The sequence below is a fragment of the Semicossyphus pulcher genome, unplaced genomic scaffold (genome assembly GCF_022749685.1).
Source record: "Semicossyphus pulcher isolate SPU_LCO1_2020_fin unplaced genomic scaffold, fSemPul1.0.p SCAF_25, whole genome shotgun sequence".
NCBI lineage: Eukaryota > Metazoa > Chordata > Actinopteri > Labriformes > Labridae > Semicossyphus > Semicossyphus pulcher.
The window spans coordinates 2,753,695-2,774,587 of record NW_027211699.1 but is presented as its reverse complement, the minus strand read 5'-3'; the positions used below and the strand labels follow the sequence as shown (position 1 = coordinate 2,774,587).

Sequence of the window (20,893 nt, the reverse complement as noted above, 5' to 3'; positions counted from 1 at the left end):
AGACCCAGGATGTTGGAGCGGAAGAAGCCCTCCGTTACAGCGGATCACAGAGCTGCTTTTACCAAGAAAAAAAAAAAAAAAAAAATCACCGTTATGATCCTTTCGGCTGATAATGCATAGATAGACCAGTGGTATTCACGAGGTATTCACATGCCCGCCAAGATTACCCCACGATGGTCACAAATGTCTCTCTTAAAAAAACATTTAAATGAAAGCATTCTTGGTTGGGGTCACAAACGGGGCGAACATTGAAACCAATGTCGGTATTTTTTTTCTGTGTTGTTCACATATATATGGACACAGCTAAGCAAACACGCGTCTTTGAAATTAATCCAAAGCACCGCCCTGAGCCGCGTCTGCTTCCCTCTCTCATTATTTGCTTTGGCTGTGAAAGAGAGCAGCAGCTTCTAGGTGGCAAAACCTCATATTTTCTCTCATCATATCAAACTGAATCAGGGTATATCGTTTGCTGTATGTATATATCGTCTACATACATGTATTTACATTATTTATACGGACTTTAAATCGGTTGCGGAATTGGAAATCGTTTTAATTCAAAGCCCTTTTGAGAACGATGAACAGTGCAGTTTATCTGGTAGTGATGTATTGCCTCTGACCTCTTCTGTATAATCCCCCTCCCCAACCGAAGCCCCCCCTTTTTCTACCCACAGAGTCGTTTCCAGGAGCGTGTTACTTGACCTGTGGACGGCTAAAATGAACTATTCGCTAACACTATGAGACATACGTTTCTCGGCTACTTTCATGCATTTTTTCTGTGTCATTCAATGGCCAATAATACATTAGTTTCAGCTTTTACATAGCAGGTGATTATCACTGTCAGAATGAGACTAGACGCACAGTATCTGTAAGGGGAGGGGGGTGTAGTAGGGGCGCAGTCTGAGGCTAGTGTACATGACTAAGACTGTGGGAAATCTTTCTTCACCTATGACTCAATGTAAGCACAGGAAGCAGAGGATATGCTACACCTCAGACGCAGCTCGTTTGGCAAGATGAAGTGGGGCTGACGGAGTTGGCATCTCTAGCGAGTGGGCGGCTGTGACTGTTGGCATGGGAAACCAGTGCAATGTCGTTAAGAAAGTAAAGTCCGCCTCTGGAGCCACTAGCCACAAGGCTCGAGCAACTTTTAATCAAGAGCAGTAACTGAGGAGAACAGTGGAGCAACAATCATGTGCACAGAAACTTTTACATGGCAAGAGGGTGGAAGGGTTCATTCCTGTTTGGCAAGGCCAGCTTTTCAAAATAAAACTCAGCTTTAACAAAGACTAAAACTGTTAAAACGGGGTTTAAAAAAAAGTGCAAATCCAGCCGCACGGCTAGAGCAGTGCGTTTAAATAAGAAAGCATACAGTGGCAATAATGGGACCCATTACGTTGTAACAACGGCCGACACTTATAATCCATCAGTAAGTAGGGTCAACGTACAGTAAACACCCAGACACAGTAAACGTTTTGTTAGAGGAGAGACGTTTCTTTAAAGTGTTTTTTCAGGCGGATTGGTTTTAATTGTATCTGAAGTGCGATAGATCTATTTCTACAATATTACTGGAGTCAGAAATCTGTGATAAAAATGTGCGTGTGTGTGTTTCTGTGTGTGTGTGCGAGCTAATCCTCGGGATTTGCATGCTCTGAATCAAACAAAAGATTTTCTCTGACCTCTAACTTGACCTGTGAGCCAGTGATCCTGCACAGCATCGACAGAAACTGTTCGGCTCGCCTACAGACGCACAAATACACCTATCAGCAAACAAATAAATAAAGCGTAATAAATATATTTAATTATAGTATTTTGTGCATGTTTAGTGCATCTTTCTGCCGCGTGTGAATCAAGAGCCGATGTTCACACGGTGGCTTTACAGTGTGATTTTTTACATCACCTGAGTGTGTGTCATTTTAAAGTGCACATTAAAGGGCTCTTTTACAGAACAAATGTGCATTAAAACTCCCTTTCCATGAGAGGTTATCATATATTAAAGAATAAATGACTTTGCCAAACTCCACAGCTTGTAAACGTGCGCACTTTTTTCTCTCATTAAAAATGCCTGAATTTCATTGGCACCGAGCTCAGGTGCAAGCCAAAGCAATAACACTGCAGGATTCAATTTAAAAGCAGGTAAACTCATTGCCAACATGCTAGCACGCTCAGGAATGAACCTCCTCACCCGTCTTTTGTTTTCATCTCGTGGCTGTAACGACAAATCAAGACACACAAACACGTAAACAAAACGAGGCAGTGGCGGAAAAAAACAAGGAGACAGAACAGGCGGTCCAGTGAAACTCGGAGTGTTGGACGTGGTGAAAACTGGATGAGTGCAGCGTGCAGAACTTTTTAAGTATGTACATGTAGTATAAAAATATAGGTGTGAGGGTGGGTGTTGTGTATGTGATGGGTTTAGATATGGATGTGCTGCATAGGTAGCAACAGTGACATCTGAGAGGACTCGAGCATGTGATATCATTTAGCCACAGACTGTCTGAGCCGACCACTTCAGCTAATGCTCAAGTTTAACTTCTACTATCAAGTAAATCAGCAGTTACCTTTAACTAGAGCCGTTACCTAAGACTTTATAGTGTTCAATACTTTTACTGTTTAAAATATTTCCTGTGTGTGTCTCTGTGTGTGTGTGTGTCCGTTTACACCTGTGCGTCCATGTTTGCGGCAACTGAGAGAGTCAAACTGCTTGTGCGTGTTACTTGACATACTTTCGCCTGCATTTGCACAAAGTACCGAGATGGACGAAGATATGAACATTCTGAGTTTGAGCGCATGAGGCGAACACATGCACGAACAACACAACGTCTGACCTCACAGACTCATCAGTCCCCCCCTTATTCCCCTTCCCTCTCTGGTGACTCCCCCTCCCCCCCAGAGGTCTTTCCAGTGCTCCGTGTGAGGGGGGCGGGGGGCGGGGGCTGCAGGAGGGGTCAGTCTGAGGGACAGTTGTAGCTGTTGATCCACAGCAGGTCGTCCAGCACGCCCCAGTGCAGGTAAAGGATGGAGCCCACCACCAGTACATGCATGATCTGGTGGCTGTTGCACCAGTAGTCAAAAAGGCCCGGGCGGAAGCGCTCCGGGATGCGCATGATGTTGATGACCCCGCCCAGCACGGCCAGCGCGTCCATCATGAGGAAGTGGCGTAAGGAGGTGGGGCTGCCGCCGCCTACGCCCACCCAGCGCAGCAGGAAGAAGGAGAAGCGGAAAAGCGCCTGCCAGGCAAAGGAGCGCAGCCGGCGGACGCTGCTCCGCGCCGTGACGGCGCAGTAGATGGCGTGGCTGGAGAGCAGGATGTAGACTAACAGGGCCACGGTGCGGATGAACGGGTAGCACAGCAGGGTGCTGTAGACGATGGGCAGCGCCCCTGAGAGAAGAAAACACATAATTAAGTAAGTGTAGAGATCGAGGGCTGATGTTGAACTCAACATGCAACACCTGCTGCACCCAAAGAGGTCAACGTGTTTGTTCTCAGACAGTTCTCAGAGTGCAGTAAACAGCATTTAGAACACCACAGAGTGGGTGTTAAATGTAGCACTTGACTTTTGTCACACAAAAGGTGTAAAAAAAACAAACTGGAAACGTAAGTAATGTGTATGTAAAGGCCCAGCAGGTAGAGCCATTCACTGTTCATTTAACTTAACAGGGAGAGCTGCATCATGTTAGTGCATCCTTTAAAGTAATAATCTCGAAGATTTTCATGTAAATAAATGTCTGTTAAGTCTCTATCTATCGCCCAATGAGATAACACAATGGTGATTGAGCCTATGGCCCACTGATGAAAGCCTTTGCACCTGCAGTATTGCAGACTGGGTGCCTGGTTCAACTTTAATGGAAAAAATCTCAAGCGGCGCCCAGTTAGTGACGCGTTTTCCATCAGCCAGCAGTGGTTGGTCTGCCGGAGACGGTAGGTGGAGCTAAGCGGCAAGTGTTGCGAGTAAACAGTAATCTACTATGGCTGAACAAACAAAGAAATGATGGATGACTACAGATACAACTTCAACAAGACTGGGTCAAAACCTAGTGTGTGGCTGACCGCACTAGGTCAATGTGCGCTTATGTGGGCAATGTGTTACAAGGACTGGCCTCATGGAGCAGCCCCGCCTACTCCCCCAACAAAGCATCCAGAGCCATATAGACAGAGAGTCGCGTCAGTGGAGGTCCAATATTCTCCATGATCCAACTCTCTCTCTCTAGGGCTCTAAAAGTACCGTCAGTCAGACCCCCGGCGGTCAGCCAAAATAAGTGAAAAGAAAAAGAAACAAATTTTGACAGTCTATAAAGGAAAGCGACCGTCAGCGAGGAAAATCAAGAGTTACAACCGGAGCCAACCGTGGACGTCACACATGCATCTGGATATCTGGGAAGTGTGCTCCCGCAATTACCGTTTATCGCCATAGGTGCCGCCAAAGAGAACGAAACTGAGATCTTTGAGATTACAACTTTAAGGAAAATACCCGTTTACAATCAGGTTATATGATGATTTTTTATAATACACAAGCCAAGTCTCATGTCTCGATTTTAATTATAACTCAGAATAATTTGTGCAGTCAGGCCAATCTAAGTTGTATGTTAAAAGTACATTAATAAAAGCAAAATATTGCAATTGTCATGTGTTATAATAGAGTACAGGCAGCATGTGCAGATCAGTAATCATTTCAGAACTTGCTTGCATTGGCCGATCGACTCCCAAGTCAAATTTGTTCTGACAAATCAATAGTGGTAAACCTCCTAGCACAGCACTTCCAAGGTAAATCATTGACAATCAATAAAGAAAAGTTCCCCCCTCCGAGCAAACAGCGCAGCAATAACAGAAGGGCGCCTGACGATGAATGCAAAACGATAAGCAGCAAAGAAATGTGCTGAGGCTCACCCAGCGTGTTGATCATGCAGATTCCACACACGTCCAGTTTGAGGAGGGTGTGGTAGACCGGCTCCCCTCCCTCGTGGTTCATGAAGAGGTGATAGAGCACGGAGCCCAGCTGAGGCGACAGGCAAGCCAGGAAGTGCACCACGCCCAGCCACGTGACGCTGATCTGGGACCAGGGAATGTTGAGAGGCAGCAGCACCAGGAAGCAAACCAGAGGGATGCCTGGAGAGAGAAACAGACACGACACAGGTTGTTCTTTAGCTGTAAACAAAAAGTGAGCTCATATGCAGCGCTGGTCACATTCAAAGTAGAGTTATTTCCTGTGGGCTTGCGGTGAAAGAAAACAATCAGCTCAAGCACGATAACATAACGCAGAAACCAAATTAAGGTGCCATGTTTGCCGTGATGGATTATCTAGCTCAGGACTTCTGAAAGCTCGGGGACGCAGTTTTTTTTTATAAAACTGTCCAAGACCGGTCGCCGCAAAGGGCCTCCAACAATGCTGAGTGTGTGCAGACACGAGCAAAAATAATGTGCAGCGGAGCAGAAACCTACATGATTGGCACAAATGTATCAGTGTTACCCTGCGAGGGGAAAGACAAGGCTCACACTGAGCTTTTATTTTGATGCAGCAAAGGGCCACACTGCTTATGCTACACGGTTCAAATGTGTATTTGGCTCGGGAGAGGAGTTCACTGCTTTGTGAGCAAAATCAAGACCTTGAAATTTGATCCATATCCAGTTGTTGCGATCATTTATCACACATCGCGCTCCCTTCCCCCTGTATTTTTCTGCTCACTCTGCCTTTCCCAATGTCAAGGCCCAGCCAGGTGATACAGGCAACGCCATCTACTGTAACACATCTATTTTAAGTGTGTTATCTCCGCTCCTCCCCCCAACTCGTCCTGGCACAGCCAACCATTCTCAGCTCCGCTCAGGGTTGAGTACAGTGCAGAGGACCTCAGGCCTGCAGCAGGAACCTGCTACAGAGTCAGAGACCTCAGCTGCGGGCAGGATGTTAGTGTTTATGTGCAAACAAACCAGCTCGTGAAACTTGAGCTTAAAGTTTTAACACCATTTAAAGGACAATCGTTTTGCATCTTTGCTAGTTAATGTAAAAAATTGGACACTGGATTAACTTTCACTTCCTGATCTAAGCAGTGATGCTAAGGGCGCATTTGAAGTCACATGCTCAGCTGACGTCACAGAGTGTAATAAAGACTTCCAAGGCCACTTCCCTGGTGATCATCACTGCAGTTTATTGTGCGACTGCTGGCAGCTGAAGTGCGATGAAGCGACAACCTTTTCGAATGAGGAAGTTGTCAGAGGCTCAGAAGTCGGCGAGCGCACTGACGATGAACTTCATGCACTCTCTACAGCTGTGGGATGAAATTTAAAGGACGTAACGGGAGAGGGGCAAAGAACTCTGCTGCCAGGCTATAGGCAGTCTGATCATATCAGTCTGAGAATAGAACAACACTGTGCAGATCGCTAACACGCTGACACATCAGTCTCACCTCTGGCTGCACAGATTAACACATAAGTGCAATTGATTTTGACTTGCCCCAACCTATTAAAATAATGGCATATTGTTTAATATTGAAGCAGAGTCATGGCTCTAATGCTGTATTGGTCCAATTAGTTAATAAGTGTGTTTTTATTCTCTATTCGTATAGTTGTAATACAGGTAAGTTCCCAGAGTTTATTTCCCATCTCTTTCTGTATCAGTTAAGTGCTTATTTTAGTTTCCCAAGCTTCCGTGCATTTGTCTGTGAGACCACTGAACTTCCATACTTGCTCTGTAAATTAGTATGAGAATGAAAAGTAGGAGAACTTACAGTGTAACTTAACTGTGTGTCAGAGCAAGTGTGCATAACATGTGGGGTTCCACAGGGGTCCATTCTGGGACCCATAATGTTCAATCTCTATATGCTTTCGTTGGGTATCCTACCATAATTATGCAGATGATACGCATGCATCCATACATTTTATTTACTCCGTTTTCCTGTGATAACGAGTTATTTCTGGTCGTTTTCTTGGGAAAACAAATCTGGTTTTCCCATTTTAACGGATTAATTTGGCCCATTATCTTGAGATAACAAAGCTTGTTTTTCTGCCGCGTTGTTATCTCATGATAGCGTGACAAATAAGTCAAGATCTCGAGAAAACTACCAGAAATAACTTGTTATCAAGGGAAGACCGTAGTATAGGACTGGAGAAGTACTACGAAGCTACTTGGGTCTTCCGGACAGGCCTCCTGCAGATGAAAAAGAAACTCATCTTTGTTTTCTGTTGTTGTCTCTTGTTACTTCTCAGAGTCTCAGTTAGAGTCACTGAACTGGACCTGAGAGAATATTTTTTCCTAAGCAGTTACTTTGACATTTTGGATACAATGATATCTTCTTGATAGTGCAGAGTGACAGTTAATTATAATTCCAAATCCACTCTTCAATTTGGCACACAGTAAATATTCAATGGTTGGTGCATTAATTAAAATAGAAAGTGGATTAAAAATGTCCTCTATGGCATCTCTATAATAAAGTTATTCCAACTTTTAAAGTGATTGAGTGCATGAGAGAGGTGGTGAAAGAGTCATTATAATCTATTTATTTAAGAAAATTTGGTAATCCAACAGTCCTGTCTTAAAAAATCTAATTTTAGTAAAAGTTCTGTAGATAATAAAAGTGGATATTACTAATGTATTCATAATACATTTTACTTATATAGTGCTTTTCATGATACTCAAAGGCACTTTACATTTTAAAACAACTAAAGAAATATAATAAGAACAGAAGAAACACAATAAGAGGAAACCAAACAATTAAAACAATTAAAACAATTAAAACAATCAGCACCAGAGGTTAAAAGCAGTTGTAAAAGGTAATTATTATATTTTGACTGTAGTTTGTTGAGCTTTGGCAACTTCTTCCTACATTATAGAGCTGCTTGATTTATTTATTAATGGACTGACAGAATAACAATCAGCAACTATTTTAGCAGAAAGTGTAAAAAAAAAAAGTAAAACTCAATAGTTTCAGCCTCTTACATGAGAGGATTGGCTGCGTTTACTAGTCACATAATAGAAAACTGAATATTTTGGTGTCTAACTTCTATTTACTGGAACAAACAAGACATCACCTTGAGATCTGGTAAGTTTTGACTGTCACTTTTTCCACTATGTTTTAATGTACATATTATAGTTTCATTATTCTCGCTTGATCATTAGGACAAATGATTTAAGTCTGAATATGAATTCAGCTCAAAGTATATGTGGTCAAAGGTTAGGTCTGTATGCAGTGTTTAGTGCAGCTGTATCGCAGCGCCTGGCTTGGCACCCTTCCTCAGGTACAGTGTCTGTACTGGTGTGTGGGTTAATACTCAAAGTCACACCGGCTGCACAAATCTCAGCTGCTGACTAAGCGGTCCATGCTGACTGTTGTACTCACCATGAGTGTATATGTTTCCGAGTTCATTGTGCAGGTAGAAGAGGCTTCTGATGCAGTCTTGCACAGAGGAGATTGGCCGGTATCCCGTAAGGACGTATTTATTAAACTGAAGATGTGGAGGTGAATTCGCCCAGTCCAGCAGCCTGGGTCCATTTAAAAATGCCATAGCAAACAGGACCGTTAAAAGGACGCCGCCGAATAAGTAAAAAACAGACTGTACACCTATATACACATTTAATAATATTATTGCGACTAAAACCTTATGGGATACCATTGGTGTAGGTATTTGTTTGGGTTTTTTCAATATTGTGCTGTTAGCCTCCTAGCTTGCCGCTAGCAGGCTCACGTCAAGTCTCTCAGCACTACCCGGTGACGGTTTGTCCGCGCCGCCGCTGTTTGCTTTGAACCGCCGGTGCCTGTGTGAGTGTCATCCGCAAGGCTGGAGACAGACACGGCCAGCCACATACATGGTGCGAGCTCAGGACGGACATTTCATTTGGCATCTAAAAACTGTCTTTGTAGCACCTACAAGCCTGAAGCGGGCGAGAGCCAGTGTTCCTCGTCATTTTAAAGCCACTTCCTCGTTAGTTAGCATTCCTGTGCGACAGCCGCACAGGCTTCAACGCGTCCCGGGCAGGGATGCTGTGGGTGTTTGAGTGAGAGCCGCGAGTCCATCCAACTCCAGAGGATGCTAGCTTGATCCTAGCGGTCAGATTTGCAGTAGAGGACTAGCAGGTCATACCTTTCCTTCAATTAAAGCAGGTGGGCGTAATTTGCTTAAGTCAGTTCCGTGTGAGGCGGGAGATCTTTTGTTTTGCTATTAAAAAACACAGAGATCCGTGATTCTGGAGCGGAGATTTAGGGGAAGGACTGCGGGCTAGCAAGCCGGGCAGTCAGCTACCGATGTCCTGTGACTAAGGAGGCAGATATTTGAGCCGGGTGACTCCAAACACACACGGTCCGGGCTGGAAATCGTATCTTCAGTTTCTTCGACATCTGTTTCATCCTTTTATTTTCCATCATGATTTCTGGCTAGGTGTATTCCTTGAAATGCGGTGTCTTCCCTGGCGGCCTCAAGTCCCCTGCATCGCCTTTACACAACTGTCAAGCTACATGGTGTAATAATGACGACACTTCCGGTCATTATTTTCAAAATAAACCCAGACATGTCAAAACATGCCACATATTTCAGCGTGTGAGCTAACAGGGCTGCACAAAAAAGGGGAAAATCCTATTATGATCATTTTGAATTATAAGCTTTCCAGTAAGTGCAAAAACTTATCTTCAGATCATATTTATTTTGCATTAAAACTATTATAATAATGATTTGTTGGGGTCTGTACCAACGCGCATCATGTACATCTGGAGAACAAGACATCTCTAAAGCATTAGAGTACTAGCAAGATACATAATATTTTGATATATAATATAAAGTCATACTATAATACATAATATTTCAATTAATTATGCAGCCTTACTAGCTAGAACATTTAAACACTGACACAAAAACAGCATTTCGAATCACTGGTATATAAACGGTATCTTAGGTGTGGTTGTGCCCACAACGTTGTGGGTTTAAGTAAAGGCCAAAAATATATGTTTAGTTCAAGGCGCTATAAAGTTAGGTCTTTAATCCCAACGTTATATACGGTTTCCTGTGGTAATACAGGATTTGAATGCATTTAATTCAATTATTTTACATTTTCACACAAACAAGGCAGTATACTCAGGAAGATCATGTGTGCTAAGTTTTCAGTTAAGTTTAGTTAAACATTGCATACATAAATACACAAGGTGTTGATGAGGATGCCCTTTGGGAAAGCCAAAGACAAATATTTGCCTTTGGACAAGTATGGCCCTCCATTTTCCCACTTCCTGTTTGGACTACATTGTGTATACTCTTTCAACCGGTACTCCTTCCTAAATTTCAAACAGCCAGGTTACCAGAACTAACTAACAGAAACTAACAGATTCACCGTAAAACAGGAACTTGGGGAAGTCTGGGACGCTAAACCAGCAGCCCTCTTAGCCGGCTTGGTCATCCCGCTCACATTTTCAAATAAAGATAAAAAACAGTCAATAAATTTAAATGTATTTAAAATTCCAATTTTATTTTGAAAAAAACCTCTGTTAACTTCTGGTCTTATTGTGGTAGACTAGTTTGATGCTGCCTGGATGCATTTGGCTGTGTGAATACCAACACTGACTGAGATTACATAGCACCCTTTCATAAGACATGGTTATTACTTGTAAGTTACAATTAAGAGCAAGTGTGTATTTTCCTTTGATAGTAATAGTTAAAAATATAAATTGAGGTTAGCCCTTTAACGATGTTTTCAAAGGCTTAGATCTTTTTCTGATCTTATGGTTATATATATTATATTATATACACTGCCATCACAGAGTCAAATTTGCTGTCATAACTGCACAAATGTACTTGATGCCTTGGAGTTTAGATGTTTCCAAGGAGCACTTGAAGGCAGCAGGTGAAGCCCTGATGAGGGAGAAATGACTGCTGAAGCTTTAGATGATTCACACCACCCTCACCTCTCACCCCTGTCGGCTGCTTGGAACGTATGTCTCGTAGCTGCCATTTACGACTGACAATCAACATGTTAGATGTCGTTCATATGTGTAGTATATTTCAAAATGGACAGGAGAAGTGAAGAATAAAACAGTATATATGTAAAATTAAATGAAAAACCAACATTAATTGTCTTGGTAAGGTGTTGGGCCACCAACCGGGTAGATAGTAAACATGGAGGAGACTCTGTGGAGGCCAAGTCACTGCATATACAAGGGCTTCTACTACTGGTGAAGCTGTGAAGCATACACACAAACCCCCTCAATGAACGGTGTGCATGTGTGATGTGTTCACTGTAGACATACTGCTATGTGAAAAACCTTTTGTCGAGTACGATTTGATTTGATGACATGCCTGTTTTATGTTTCTGCCTGTATGAAGCACTTTGTAGCTTTTATTTTGAAAAGTGCTCTATTAATAAAATGTATCATTATTATTATTAATAAGTAGCCTACTCTTGTAGTGCACTACAGAAGGACCTACGTTTAGTGTTTGTCATTTTTATGTTCTGAGATGGTCACACAGATATAGGTATGAAAATTAACATCTTTTATATTATAGGAGGCTGTACTCTGATATTTTTTAAAAAGCTCTTTAATAATATGGAGTTCAACTCTGCTTGAATTGATTATTGAAAAAGTAGCAATGTGAAGTGATATGATAATCGAGGATCAATAGATCCTGAACTGTTGTGTAGTAAAGATTTACAGTGACAGTCATGGCAGGCTGATGATGGAACAAGTTAATATAAATATTAACAATGATTTATGATGTTTTGAGTTCTTATTTCACAATACTTTTTTTCCTGACAAGTATTCCATATTACAAAAACACTAAAACTAATAAAAACTAAAACCAAACTAACAAACCAGAAAAACGAATTAAAACTAAACTGAAACTGAAAAGAAAGTCAAAAACGAAAAAAATAAAAACCAAATAAAAATTCAAATCTAGACGAGGCCGTTAACTGCACGCTGCCTTTGTTTACATTTTACAGGGCAAAAATCAACAAGTACCTCTCTATTTTTCTTTTTAGTGTCCCCTGGAAAGTTTTTATTTTGAGGTTCAGGACCACTTCACACAGTCAGTCACGTGTGAAGAAAAAAAACCTCAATTGCAAACTCTACACGTTCAAAGTGTGAAAACCCCTCTAGCACCTCTCCTCTCTCCAATCACGATCACGTCCACCCCTCTTTCATTGCCTTTAAAAGACAGACAGATTTGTTTTCTACAGTTCGAGCCATGCACGCAACGTGAACATACAAGATATAGGTGAGTCTATGCTGAGTTTTTTTATATTCTCAAACTTTATCTGAAAAAACAAAACAAAACATAAGACAGAAAATACGAGACGCGTACATTAATCGATTTATATTTGTATTGTATTAACCGTCTTTCTGTGCGGAGTTTACATGTTCTCCTCGTGCATGCGTGGGTTCTCTCCGAGAACTCCGGCTTCCTCCCACAGTCCAAAGACGTGCTCGTTATGCTCATTGGTGACTCTAAATTGCCCGTAGGTGTGGGTGTGAGTGCGAAAGGTTGTCTCTCTCTGTGTGTCAGCCTTGTGATTGACTGGCGACCAGTCCAGGGTGTACCCCGCCCTTCGCCCAATGACAGCTGGGATAGGCTCCAGCCCCCGCGACCCTGAACAGGATAAGCAGTAGAGATAATGGATGGATGGATGGATGGATGGACGTATTAACCGTAGATTTTCATTTGTGTTAATGCTATTTGGGAGTTATAAACAATTCTTCCATGTTGTGTTGGCCTCTTTAAAGTGGAACCTTATTTCATTTATCATAGAGCTTTTGCAGTGGGTAATGTTTAGATAGATAGAATAGTTGTTTCTTTTTTCCTTCTGTAACAGAACGTCCTCAAGAGGTCCTGGTACCAAATCATGTTGTAGATCGAAATTCTCAGTAATCCAATTGTCCCAGTTGAGCTCCATGTTTTGGAGTTTTACTGATGGATTATTCCAAATCTGTGATTTGCACTCCTAATATTTTTAAAATTTTGTGCCATAATTTTAATGTGAGGCTGCATGGTGGTGCAGTGGTTTGCGCTATTGCCTCACAGCTAGAAGGTCACTGGTTCAAACCCCGGTTTGGGCAAAGTTGGCCTTTCTGTGCGGAGTGTGCATGTTCTCCCCGTGCATGCGTGGGTTCCCTCGGTAGTCTCCGGCTTCCTCCCACAGTCCAAAGACATGCTTGTAAGGTTAATTGGTGACTCTAAATTGCCCATTGTGGGTGTGAGTGCGAAAGGTTGTCTGCCTTAATATTACATTGCTTATCCCCGTTATATGACAATGTAGTCTATTCGACTATACAGTATGTTTTTTAAATTTTCTAAAACCCATAACATTCTGTTTGCCATTGAATATAACAATTAAAACAAAATAAGTTACAGGGTGTTTTACAGTTTAACAAGGAAAAAATGTTTTCAAAAACGGGAACGAGAGAGACTTTTATTTTGACGGGTTACAATGCGGCATGTACAAAACTGGAGTGGAAAAACATCCAGCCCAACTGTCTTAAAAACTACAAACCAACTACAGCTGCAAAGTCAGGTGGATGGTTTTGTAAGTGCAACAGTGCTTTAAGCTTTGAGATTAATTACTACAGCTTCACTTGCTCGTGGTCGTTCAACTGTATGTGTCTTTTTCAGGACAAGCTATCAGTTGGCACCATCACCAAACAGCAACATGTTTCTGCTGAATATTTGCTTCTTTGCCATCCTCATGCTGTCCCTCCCTCATTGTACGGATCAATCATGCACAAAGGGGACACCCAGACAGTGCCGGGAGGCGGACTTTGCTCCAGGTACAAATCTGGCCGGGGAAGGCTTCGACATCACTCGCATGAAACGTAAGGGAGCCTTCGTGCTGGACATGAATCAGTGGAAACACAAGGACAAGACCTGCACCCTGTGTAAGAACACCTTTCTGGAGAACGCACTGCAGAAGCTGCCCTTGTCAGTGGTGGACTGGAGATCAATGCAGTCCTGCAGCAGTAACGTGGCCAGTACACTCCACAAATCCAGCGAGTCTCTGGTCAGTTCCAGCACCAATTCTGTTGAAAACAACTGGCAGGTCAATCTAGAGTTCAAGACTTTAAATAAAGGCGCCTCTTTGATGCTCGCTGGTACCCATTCTGAGTTGGCTGATTACTCCATGGGAAAAACTAAGAATGACAAATTCAGCTTCACAAGCCAGAGCATGGCTTGTGAGTACTACAGGTAAGGAGAGGAGAACTGGGTTGACATTTTTCTCTGCATGTTTCCCGTTGCTCAGTCAATCAATACTGCTTTTGACCTGTTTCACACTGATCTGTCTGGTGTCTTTCTGTAATCAGTTATCGAGTGTCAAACACTCCCAAGTTGCACAGAGAATTTCGCAAAGCAGTGAAGGATCTCCCGAAAACCTACAGCCCTGAATACAAGCAACAATATTACAAACTGATTGACAACTATGGCACCCATTACATCACCAAGGTGAACCAGCACGATGGCATGATTGAAATGTAAGAATATCTGAAATTACAGAAAGGAACATTTTTTCTTATGTGGAATGTGTTTATATTATTCCAGGTAAAACTGGGAGGAAGTGTTCAATCTGTGACCAGCATCAAGCAGTGCCAGGCCAGTCTGCAAGGCGTCAGTGTTGAGGAGGTGCAGATGTGCCTGGAAGTTGAGGCATCCGCCAGCATCAGAGTTACAATATCTGCTAAATCCAAGCACTGCAAGAAGGACATTGAGAAGTCTGACAGTAAGTCAGCCTTCTCCAGCCTCTTCAGCGACAGGTATGGAACATTCTGCTTTCATATTTGTTGCATTGTCTGTTTATTTGACCTTCTAGATTCCTATCCTAAAAAAAACTGATAAGGCCCAACTGTGGATCTGAAGGCTTTAAAGGTGCTGCTCTCTTGTATTGTTCAAATTGAAACAACTCACCTTTACAGGTTCACAGAAATAAAGGGCGGCCACACGACAGAGCCAGACATTCTCTTTTCTGCTGACAAAGATCCATCTGCCTACAAGGAATGGCTGAACACAATACCACAGTATCCAGACGTAATCTCATATTCCCTTGACTCACTTCATGAGTTACTACCCATCAACACCCCTGTCCGAAAGAACCTGCGCTCCGCTATTAGCCATTACATCCTGGAGAAAGGCTTGTGGAAGAACTGCAGCAGCCGCTGTCAGGCGGGCATTAAGAGTGACTCGAGGGATTCCTGTGTCTGCCAGTGCCACAATGAACCCGCTGTAAACCCGGACTGCTGCCCGACCCGTAAGGGCATGGCTCAGGTCATCATAACTGTACAAGGGGCTACTGGTCTTTGGGGAGACCACTCCACGGCCACAGATGGGTATGTGAAAGTATTTTTCAACAAGATGCCGGTCGGGCGTTCTCCTGTAGTGCCAAACAACAACAATCCACACTGGGCCATGGTTGTCAACCTTGGCTCCAAGGATTTGTTGCCGAGCAATAAAGTGACATTTGAAGTGTGGGATCAGGACAACAACTGGGACGATGATCTGTTGGGACAATGTGAGCGAGCTCTGTCTGCTGGAGTCACGCAGGATGTCTGCAACCTGCAGCATGGTCGTCTCTTCTTCAAATGGGAGGTCACATGTGCTCCGAGTCTGAGTGGAAAATCATGCTCAGACTACAAAGCTTCACCCATGAGTCAAAGTCTGCAGAAGTTGTATGTGTCCCGCCACGCCCACCCTGTTCCTAAGGCCATTCTGAGAGAGATGGGTGTGTTTGTGGACGAAACAAGCTCGGAGAGAAACCAGAGTCTCAGTGCAGAGAGTCAGAAGGTTGATGTGATATAAAACCCATGTTTGGCCTTACAAAGCTGTTGGAATGTGTTTGATTTAATGCAGCTTTTACTTACAACTTTATTTTTGCCTTGTTTCTTAAAAGCTGTTATCTTGTGCATTTAAAACATTTTGCTTTTTCACATCATATTTGAGTACCATTTCTAAAGAGGGTTCGTGATGAATTGAACAATGAAGCTTTATGTTTAGACCAAACATGCAGAGTCTATTAAACATGTAATGCCATCTTATTATAACTTTTTACATATTTTATAGTCGGTAAGTTTCTCTCCTTCTTGCACTGCTTTTTACACCTCCTTGATGCTGATACAAATATATAAATATTACCTCTATGTGTTCTGTAATAAAAAATATTCCACATATATTGTGTTGTGTTGCCATGTTTGCTGTTGAAACAGCCATCTTCAATCATTTTTATCGCAGCTTAAGATTTACAACAATCAAGGTAATATGTCCACGTAACGCACTCAGGAAATTAGACATAAGAGTGTGACAACTGCCTTTTCTCACCGAGTATGGCCAAAGCCCACCACCACTTCAGAGAAATGATAGGTTTGTGGTCTCTGGTTCATTATTGACTGGAACTTTCATGTTCTCACCATCTATATGAGTTTGTCTGTGGACCACCAACTCCTCCCCCGTACGTTTTCCGTTTAGCTCTGTGGAACTGCCTAACCACTTGTGTTACCCTGTTCGCTTTGAGACCACTGTGACCTCACCACCTCCTACTCTGCTTTTTCGACATTTAAAAAAAAAAAGCTCACAGTCAGTTTCACAATTGCAGCGTGAACAAGCAAGACGAAGGTGAGTCTGCGTGATTGTGATCATACTGAATTATTTTTCACTTAATTTGAATATACTTAGCATCTTCGGGTAATTTGTTATAGTGTTAAATAAGAAAGCATCTGGTAAAAACATTTCACTGCTGTATTATTAAGTAATCTTATTTAGTCCTGTGAAAGCAGCTGTTTTAGACATTTCATTTGCTATCATACTTTTAGTCAAGTCCATTTATCTACAGAGCACATTTCAAATGAATGTTTATTAAAGCCAAGTGTAGTTGTGAGAGTTGCAGAGACTCAAATGCAGCTGAAGAAGAGATATGTTTATGGCAGGATTTTAAAAATGGCAGCTGACTTAAAAAAACTTGACAGCAAGGTCTAAAATGTTTTAGTCTGAAGGGCAACAATGGAAAATGTTTCAACACCTTTGGATTATGACTAATAACGTTAAAGGGAGAGGAGCAATGGATAAGAACATCTAAGAAGTTTGAAGTTTAAGGCTAAAGAGAACTGAGATGTTAACTCGTGGAAATCCATGCAGAATGAATAATCTTGAAATCTTTCATTCTCTATCTCAATGGTGTCTCTTCTTGGTGTGAGTGAGAACATTCTTCACAAACCGCAGGCAATACAGGGTGACTAACTGATTCACAGAAAGAGTTACAGCGAAGAGATTCAAGGAAATACAAACTAGTAAAACACTCTCCTGCTCCCAAGAGGACAACTGAGGTTTTTAATTTTGCAAAAGACCTTGTGTGGAAAATTTTACTCACAATGATAAAGACTGTCACTTTATATCTCGACCTTTGCTTGTTGAGGGACTTTTGAGAGAAGATGACTGGGGGAAACCCAGGGTCCAAAAGAGAGGGTTTTTGTCCGATTCTCATTTAACTGTAGAACGTTTTTAGCCTTCCAGTACTTAAGACTTTCTATTTACCACACAGTCTATATTCCAACCGCCCTATATGGTCATGAGCGTTGGGTAGTCGCCAAAAGATAGAAATCACTAATTCAAGCAGCAGAAATAAGTTTCCTCCACAGGGTGAGTTAGCTCAGCCTTACAGATAGGTTAAGTATCTCTGACCTCCAGAGGGAGATGGAGGAGAAACTTCCCCTTCACATCGAAAAGAGCCAGTGGAGGTGGTTCGGGCATCTGATCAGGATGCCTTCTGGGTGCCTCCCTTTGGAGGTTTTCAAACATGTCCAACTCAGAAGATACCCAAGGGTACACCCAGGGCTCCCTTCGAGGGATTTAATGTCCCATCTGGCCTGGGAACGCCTCGGATTCCCCCAGGGGGACTTGGAAAACGTTGGAATGTAGTGTTTTCTTATAGCAGACCCAAGTAAAAGCATAATAAAAGAAGTCCTCAAATGGTGCCTTGAGGTACACCACGAAGGAAGATTACAAGTTATCATTCGGAACTGAAACTGTTGTATTGTGCGGATAAGACTCAAACCACAAGGCCTTTCCCTGTATATAAACGACATGTTTGAGATAGCCCATCGCAGTGTAATTTGTTATTTGCGAGGGGAGCACTGAGTCAAAGGGAGTTTAGTGAAATTACTGATGTGACCTTCAAAGGATAAAAGCTTTCACAAAGACGTTGGATACAAATTTAAGAACAGCCAGAAGCTGTTTATGACAGTGAGATCTTCACAGGTTTTTCGATCAAAGGTGTATCACTGCATGTTAACAGAGAGTGGGACATAACAATCGTCATAAGGTGTTTAAAAATGACAAACATTGAGCAAAGAAATGTCAAAACACTTAAAGTTAATTTTAATTTATTCTTAAACAAACAAGAATAAGGGGCTTACCAATGAAACTGCTTCACTTAGCCATGTTCACTTAAAATGTTTATTTTTCAGGAGACTTCATCAGTTCGCATCCATCCCCCAACTTAAAACAACATGCGTCAGTTAAACATTTACGTCTTTGCCATCCTCATGCTGTCCATCCCTCAGTCGACAAATCAATCATGCACAAAGGGGACACCCAAACAGTGCCTGGAGGCAGACTTTGCTCCAGGTACAAATCTGGCCGGGGAAGGCTTTGACATCACCAAGATGGAGCGTAAGGGAGCCTTTGTGCTGGACATGAATCAGTGGAAACACAAGGACAAGACCTGCACCCTGTGTAAGAACACCTTCCTGGAGAACGCACTGCAAAAGCTGCCCTTGTCAGTTGTGGACTGGAGACTAATGCAGTCCTGCACCAGTAAAGTGACCAGTACACTCCACAAATCCAGCGAGTCTCTGGTCAGTTCCAGCACCAATTCTGTTGAAAACAACTGGCAGGTCAATCTAGATGTTAATGTGGGTGATAAAAGTGGCTCAGCAATGCTCGCTGGTACCCATTCTAAGTTGGCTGATTACTCCATGGAGAAAACTAAGAATGACAAGTTCAGCTTCACAAGCCAGAGCATGGCTTGTGAGTACTACAGGTAAGGAGAGGAGAACTGGGTTGACACATTGTTCTAAAAAATTCAGTATTGCTTTTGACCTGTTTCATACTGATCTGTCTTTCTGTCATGTCTGGTACCTTTCTGTAATTAGTTATCGAGTGTCAAACACTCCCAAGTTGCACAGAGAATTTCGCAAAGCAGTGAAGGATCTCCCGAAAACCTACAGCCCTGAATACAAGCAACGATTTTACAAACTGATTGACAACTATGGCACCCATTACATCACCAAGGTGAACCAGCACGATGGCCAGTTGTAACAAAACAAATTGCTATTTCATCAGTAAATTAAAGCTTTTCTAAAATCACTGACACATATTGCATTTAAATATATCATTCTAGGTGAAACTGGGAGGAAGTGTTCAATCCGTGACCAGCATCAAGCAGTGCCAGGCCAGCCTGCAAGGCGTCAGTGTTGAGGAGGTGCAGATGTGCCTGGAAGTTGAGGCATCTGCCAGCATCAAAGCTACGATGAATGCTCAAGCAAAACATTGCCAGTCAGACATTGACAAGACGGAAAGTAAGACATCATTTTCCAGCCTCTTCAATGACAGGTAAAGAACACTTTTTCTACTATTCTATATATTTACACACCTTGACTGATTCCTTTCCACTTTTTGCTCCTCAAACACCAAATTTGCTAAGTTCTCTAAGCAACTCTCTACTCTACAGGTTCACAGAAATAAAGGGCGGCCACACGACAGAGCCAGACATTCTCTTTTCTGCTGACAAAGATCCATCTGCCTACAAGGAATGGCTGAACACAATACCACAGTATCCAGACGTAATCTCATATTCCCTTGACTCACTTCATGAGTTACTGCCCATCAACACCCCTGTCCGAAAGAACCTGCGCTCCGCTATTAGCCATTACATCCTGGAGAAAGGCTTGTGGAAGAACTGCAGCAGCCGCTGTCAGGCGGGCATTAAGAGTGACTCGAGGGATTCCTGTGTCTGCCAGTGCCACAATGAACCCGCTGTAAACCAGGACTGCTGCCCGACCCGTAAGGGCATGGCTCGGGTCATCATAACTGTACAACGGGCTACTGGTCTTTGGGGAGACCACTCCACGGCCACAGATGGGTATGTGAAAGTATTTTTCGACAAGATGCTGGTCGGGCGTTCTCCTGTAATGCCAAACAACAACAATCCACACTGGGCCATGGTTGTCAACCTTGGCTCCACGGATTTGTTGTCGAGCAGTAAAGTGAGATTTGAAGTGTGGGATCAGGACAACAACTGGGACGATGATCTGTTGGGACAATGTGAGCGAGCTCTGTCTGCAGGAGTCACGCAGGATGTCTGTAACCTGCAGCATGGTCGTCTCTTCTTCAAATGGGAGGTCACATGTGCTCCGAGTCTGAGTGGAAAATCATGCTCAGACTACAAAGCTTCACCCATGAGTCAAAGTCTGCAGAAGTTGTATGTGTCCCGTCATGCCCACCCTGTTCCTGAGGCCATTCTGAGAGAGATGGGTGTGTTTGTGGACGAAACAAGCTCGGAGAGAAACCAGAGTCTCAGTGCAGAGAGTCAGAAGGTTGATGTGATATAAAACCCATGTGATGCTTAAATAGAAAATAATACTCTTTCTATGTGTTCTGATGGCCTTAGTTTTAGCAAAACCCTTTAATCTCTCATAGAAAAAGACTTTTGTTATTGTTAGGCTAAAGATTAAGGTGACTGAAATGCATTTCTAAATTGGTTTTTAACATTGATAAAATATGAATTAACTTGTTTTTTTGTATATACTGCATCTGTATTCATATTTAATATTAACTTGCTTATCTCTTATTTTGAAACATTTTTCATTTGCATATTCAAAGAGAAGAATGTTGAATGTTGGTAGATTTTGTGTTTTGCAATCAGTTTGTAGCATTTCATTATCAGTACAAACCTTT

General features: G+C 42.5%; 3 protein-coding genes across 5 annotated transcripts; 2 read left to right on the top strand and 1 right to left on the bottom strand.

Moving 5' to 3' along the window:
• Positions 1 to 691: 691 nt before the first annotated feature.
• Positions 692 to 8,712, bottom strand: paqr4a (progestin and adipoQ receptor family member IVa). Of its 3 annotated transcripts, none has more exons than XM_069676138.1 (3): positions 8,326 to 8,712; positions 4,883 to 5,101; positions 692 to 3,376 (listed from the first exon to the last, which is right to left on the bottom strand). In XM_069676138.1, the coding sequence occupies exons 1-3, from the start codon at positions 8,597 to 8,599 to the stop codon at positions 2,943 to 2,945; spliced, it is 927 nt and encodes a 308-aa protein (XP_069532239.1). In that variant the 5' UTR covers positions 8,600 to 8,712; the 3' UTR covers positions 692 to 2,942. The 3 variants fall into 3 exon arrangements, with proteins under 3 accessions (XP_069532239.1, XP_069532240.1, XP_069532241.1); XM_069676139.1 differs by having other exon boundaries at positions 4,883 to 4,988; positions 8,327 to 8,712; XM_069676140.1 differs by lacking the exon at positions 4,883 to 5,101.
• A 4,898-nt stretch (positions 8,713 to 13,610) lies between these two features.
• On the top strand, positions 13,611 to 16,052 carry LOC138604316 (perforin-1-like). Its single transcript, XM_069676226.1, has 4 exons — positions 13,611 to 14,143; positions 14,260 to 14,398; positions 14,495 to 14,706; positions 14,866 to 16,052. The coding sequence occupies exons 1-4, from the start codon at positions 13,611 to 13,613 to the stop codon at positions 15,743 to 15,745; spliced, it is 1,764 nt and encodes a 587-aa protein (XP_069532327.1). The 3' UTR covers positions 15,746 to 16,052.
• A 482-nt stretch (positions 16,053 to 16,534) lies between these two features.
• Positions 16,535 to 20,771, top strand: LOC138604195 (perforin-1-like). The gene is made up of 5 exons (XM_069676062.1): positions 16,535 to 16,555; positions 18,403 to 18,977; positions 19,090 to 19,228; positions 19,338 to 19,549; positions 19,668 to 20,771. Exons 2-5 carry the CDS (start codon positions 18,445 to 18,447, stop codon positions 20,545 to 20,547), a joined length of 1,764 nt encoding a protein of 587 aa, XP_069532163.1. The 5' UTR covers positions 16,535 to 16,555; positions 18,403 to 18,444; the 3' UTR covers positions 20,548 to 20,771.
• Positions 20,772 to 20,893: the final 122 nt, after the last annotated feature.

Coding starts and splice junctions, on each gene's coding strand:
- LOC138604316 (XM_069676226.1), top strand. CDS start 13,611: ATGTTTCTGCTGAATATTTGCTTCTTTGCCATCCTCATGCTGTCCCTC. Junction 14,399..14,494: donor GCACCCATTACATCACCAAG/GTGAACCAGCAC, acceptor ATATTATTCCAG/GTAAAACTGGGAGGAAGTGT. Junction 14,707..14,865: donor TCCAGCCTCTTCAGCGACAG/GTATGGAACATT, acceptor TCACCTTTACAG/GTTCACAGAAATAAAGGGCG.
- LOC138604195 (XM_069676062.1), top strand. CDS start 18,445: ATGCGTCAGTTAAACATTTACGTCTTTGCCATCCTCATGCTGTCCATC. Junction 18,978..19,089: donor ATGGCTTGTGAGTACTACAG/GTAAGGAGAGGA, acceptor TTCTGTAATTAG/TTATCGAGTGTCAAACACTC. Junction 19,229..19,337: donor GCACCCATTACATCACCAAG/GTGAACCAGCAC, acceptor ATATCATTCTAG/GTGAAACTGGGAGGAAGTGT.
- paqr4a (XM_069676138.1), bottom strand. CDS start 8,599: ATGGTATCCCATAAGGTTTTAGTCGCAATAATATTATTAAATGTGTAT. Junction 5,102..8,325: donor CGGAAACATATACACTCATG/GTGAGTACAACA, acceptor TTCTCTCTCCAG/GCATCCCTCTGGTTTGCTTC. Junction 3,377..4,882: donor CTGCATGATCAACACGCTGG/GTGAGCCTCAGC, acceptor TTCTTCTCTCAG/GGGCGCTGCCCATCGTCTAC.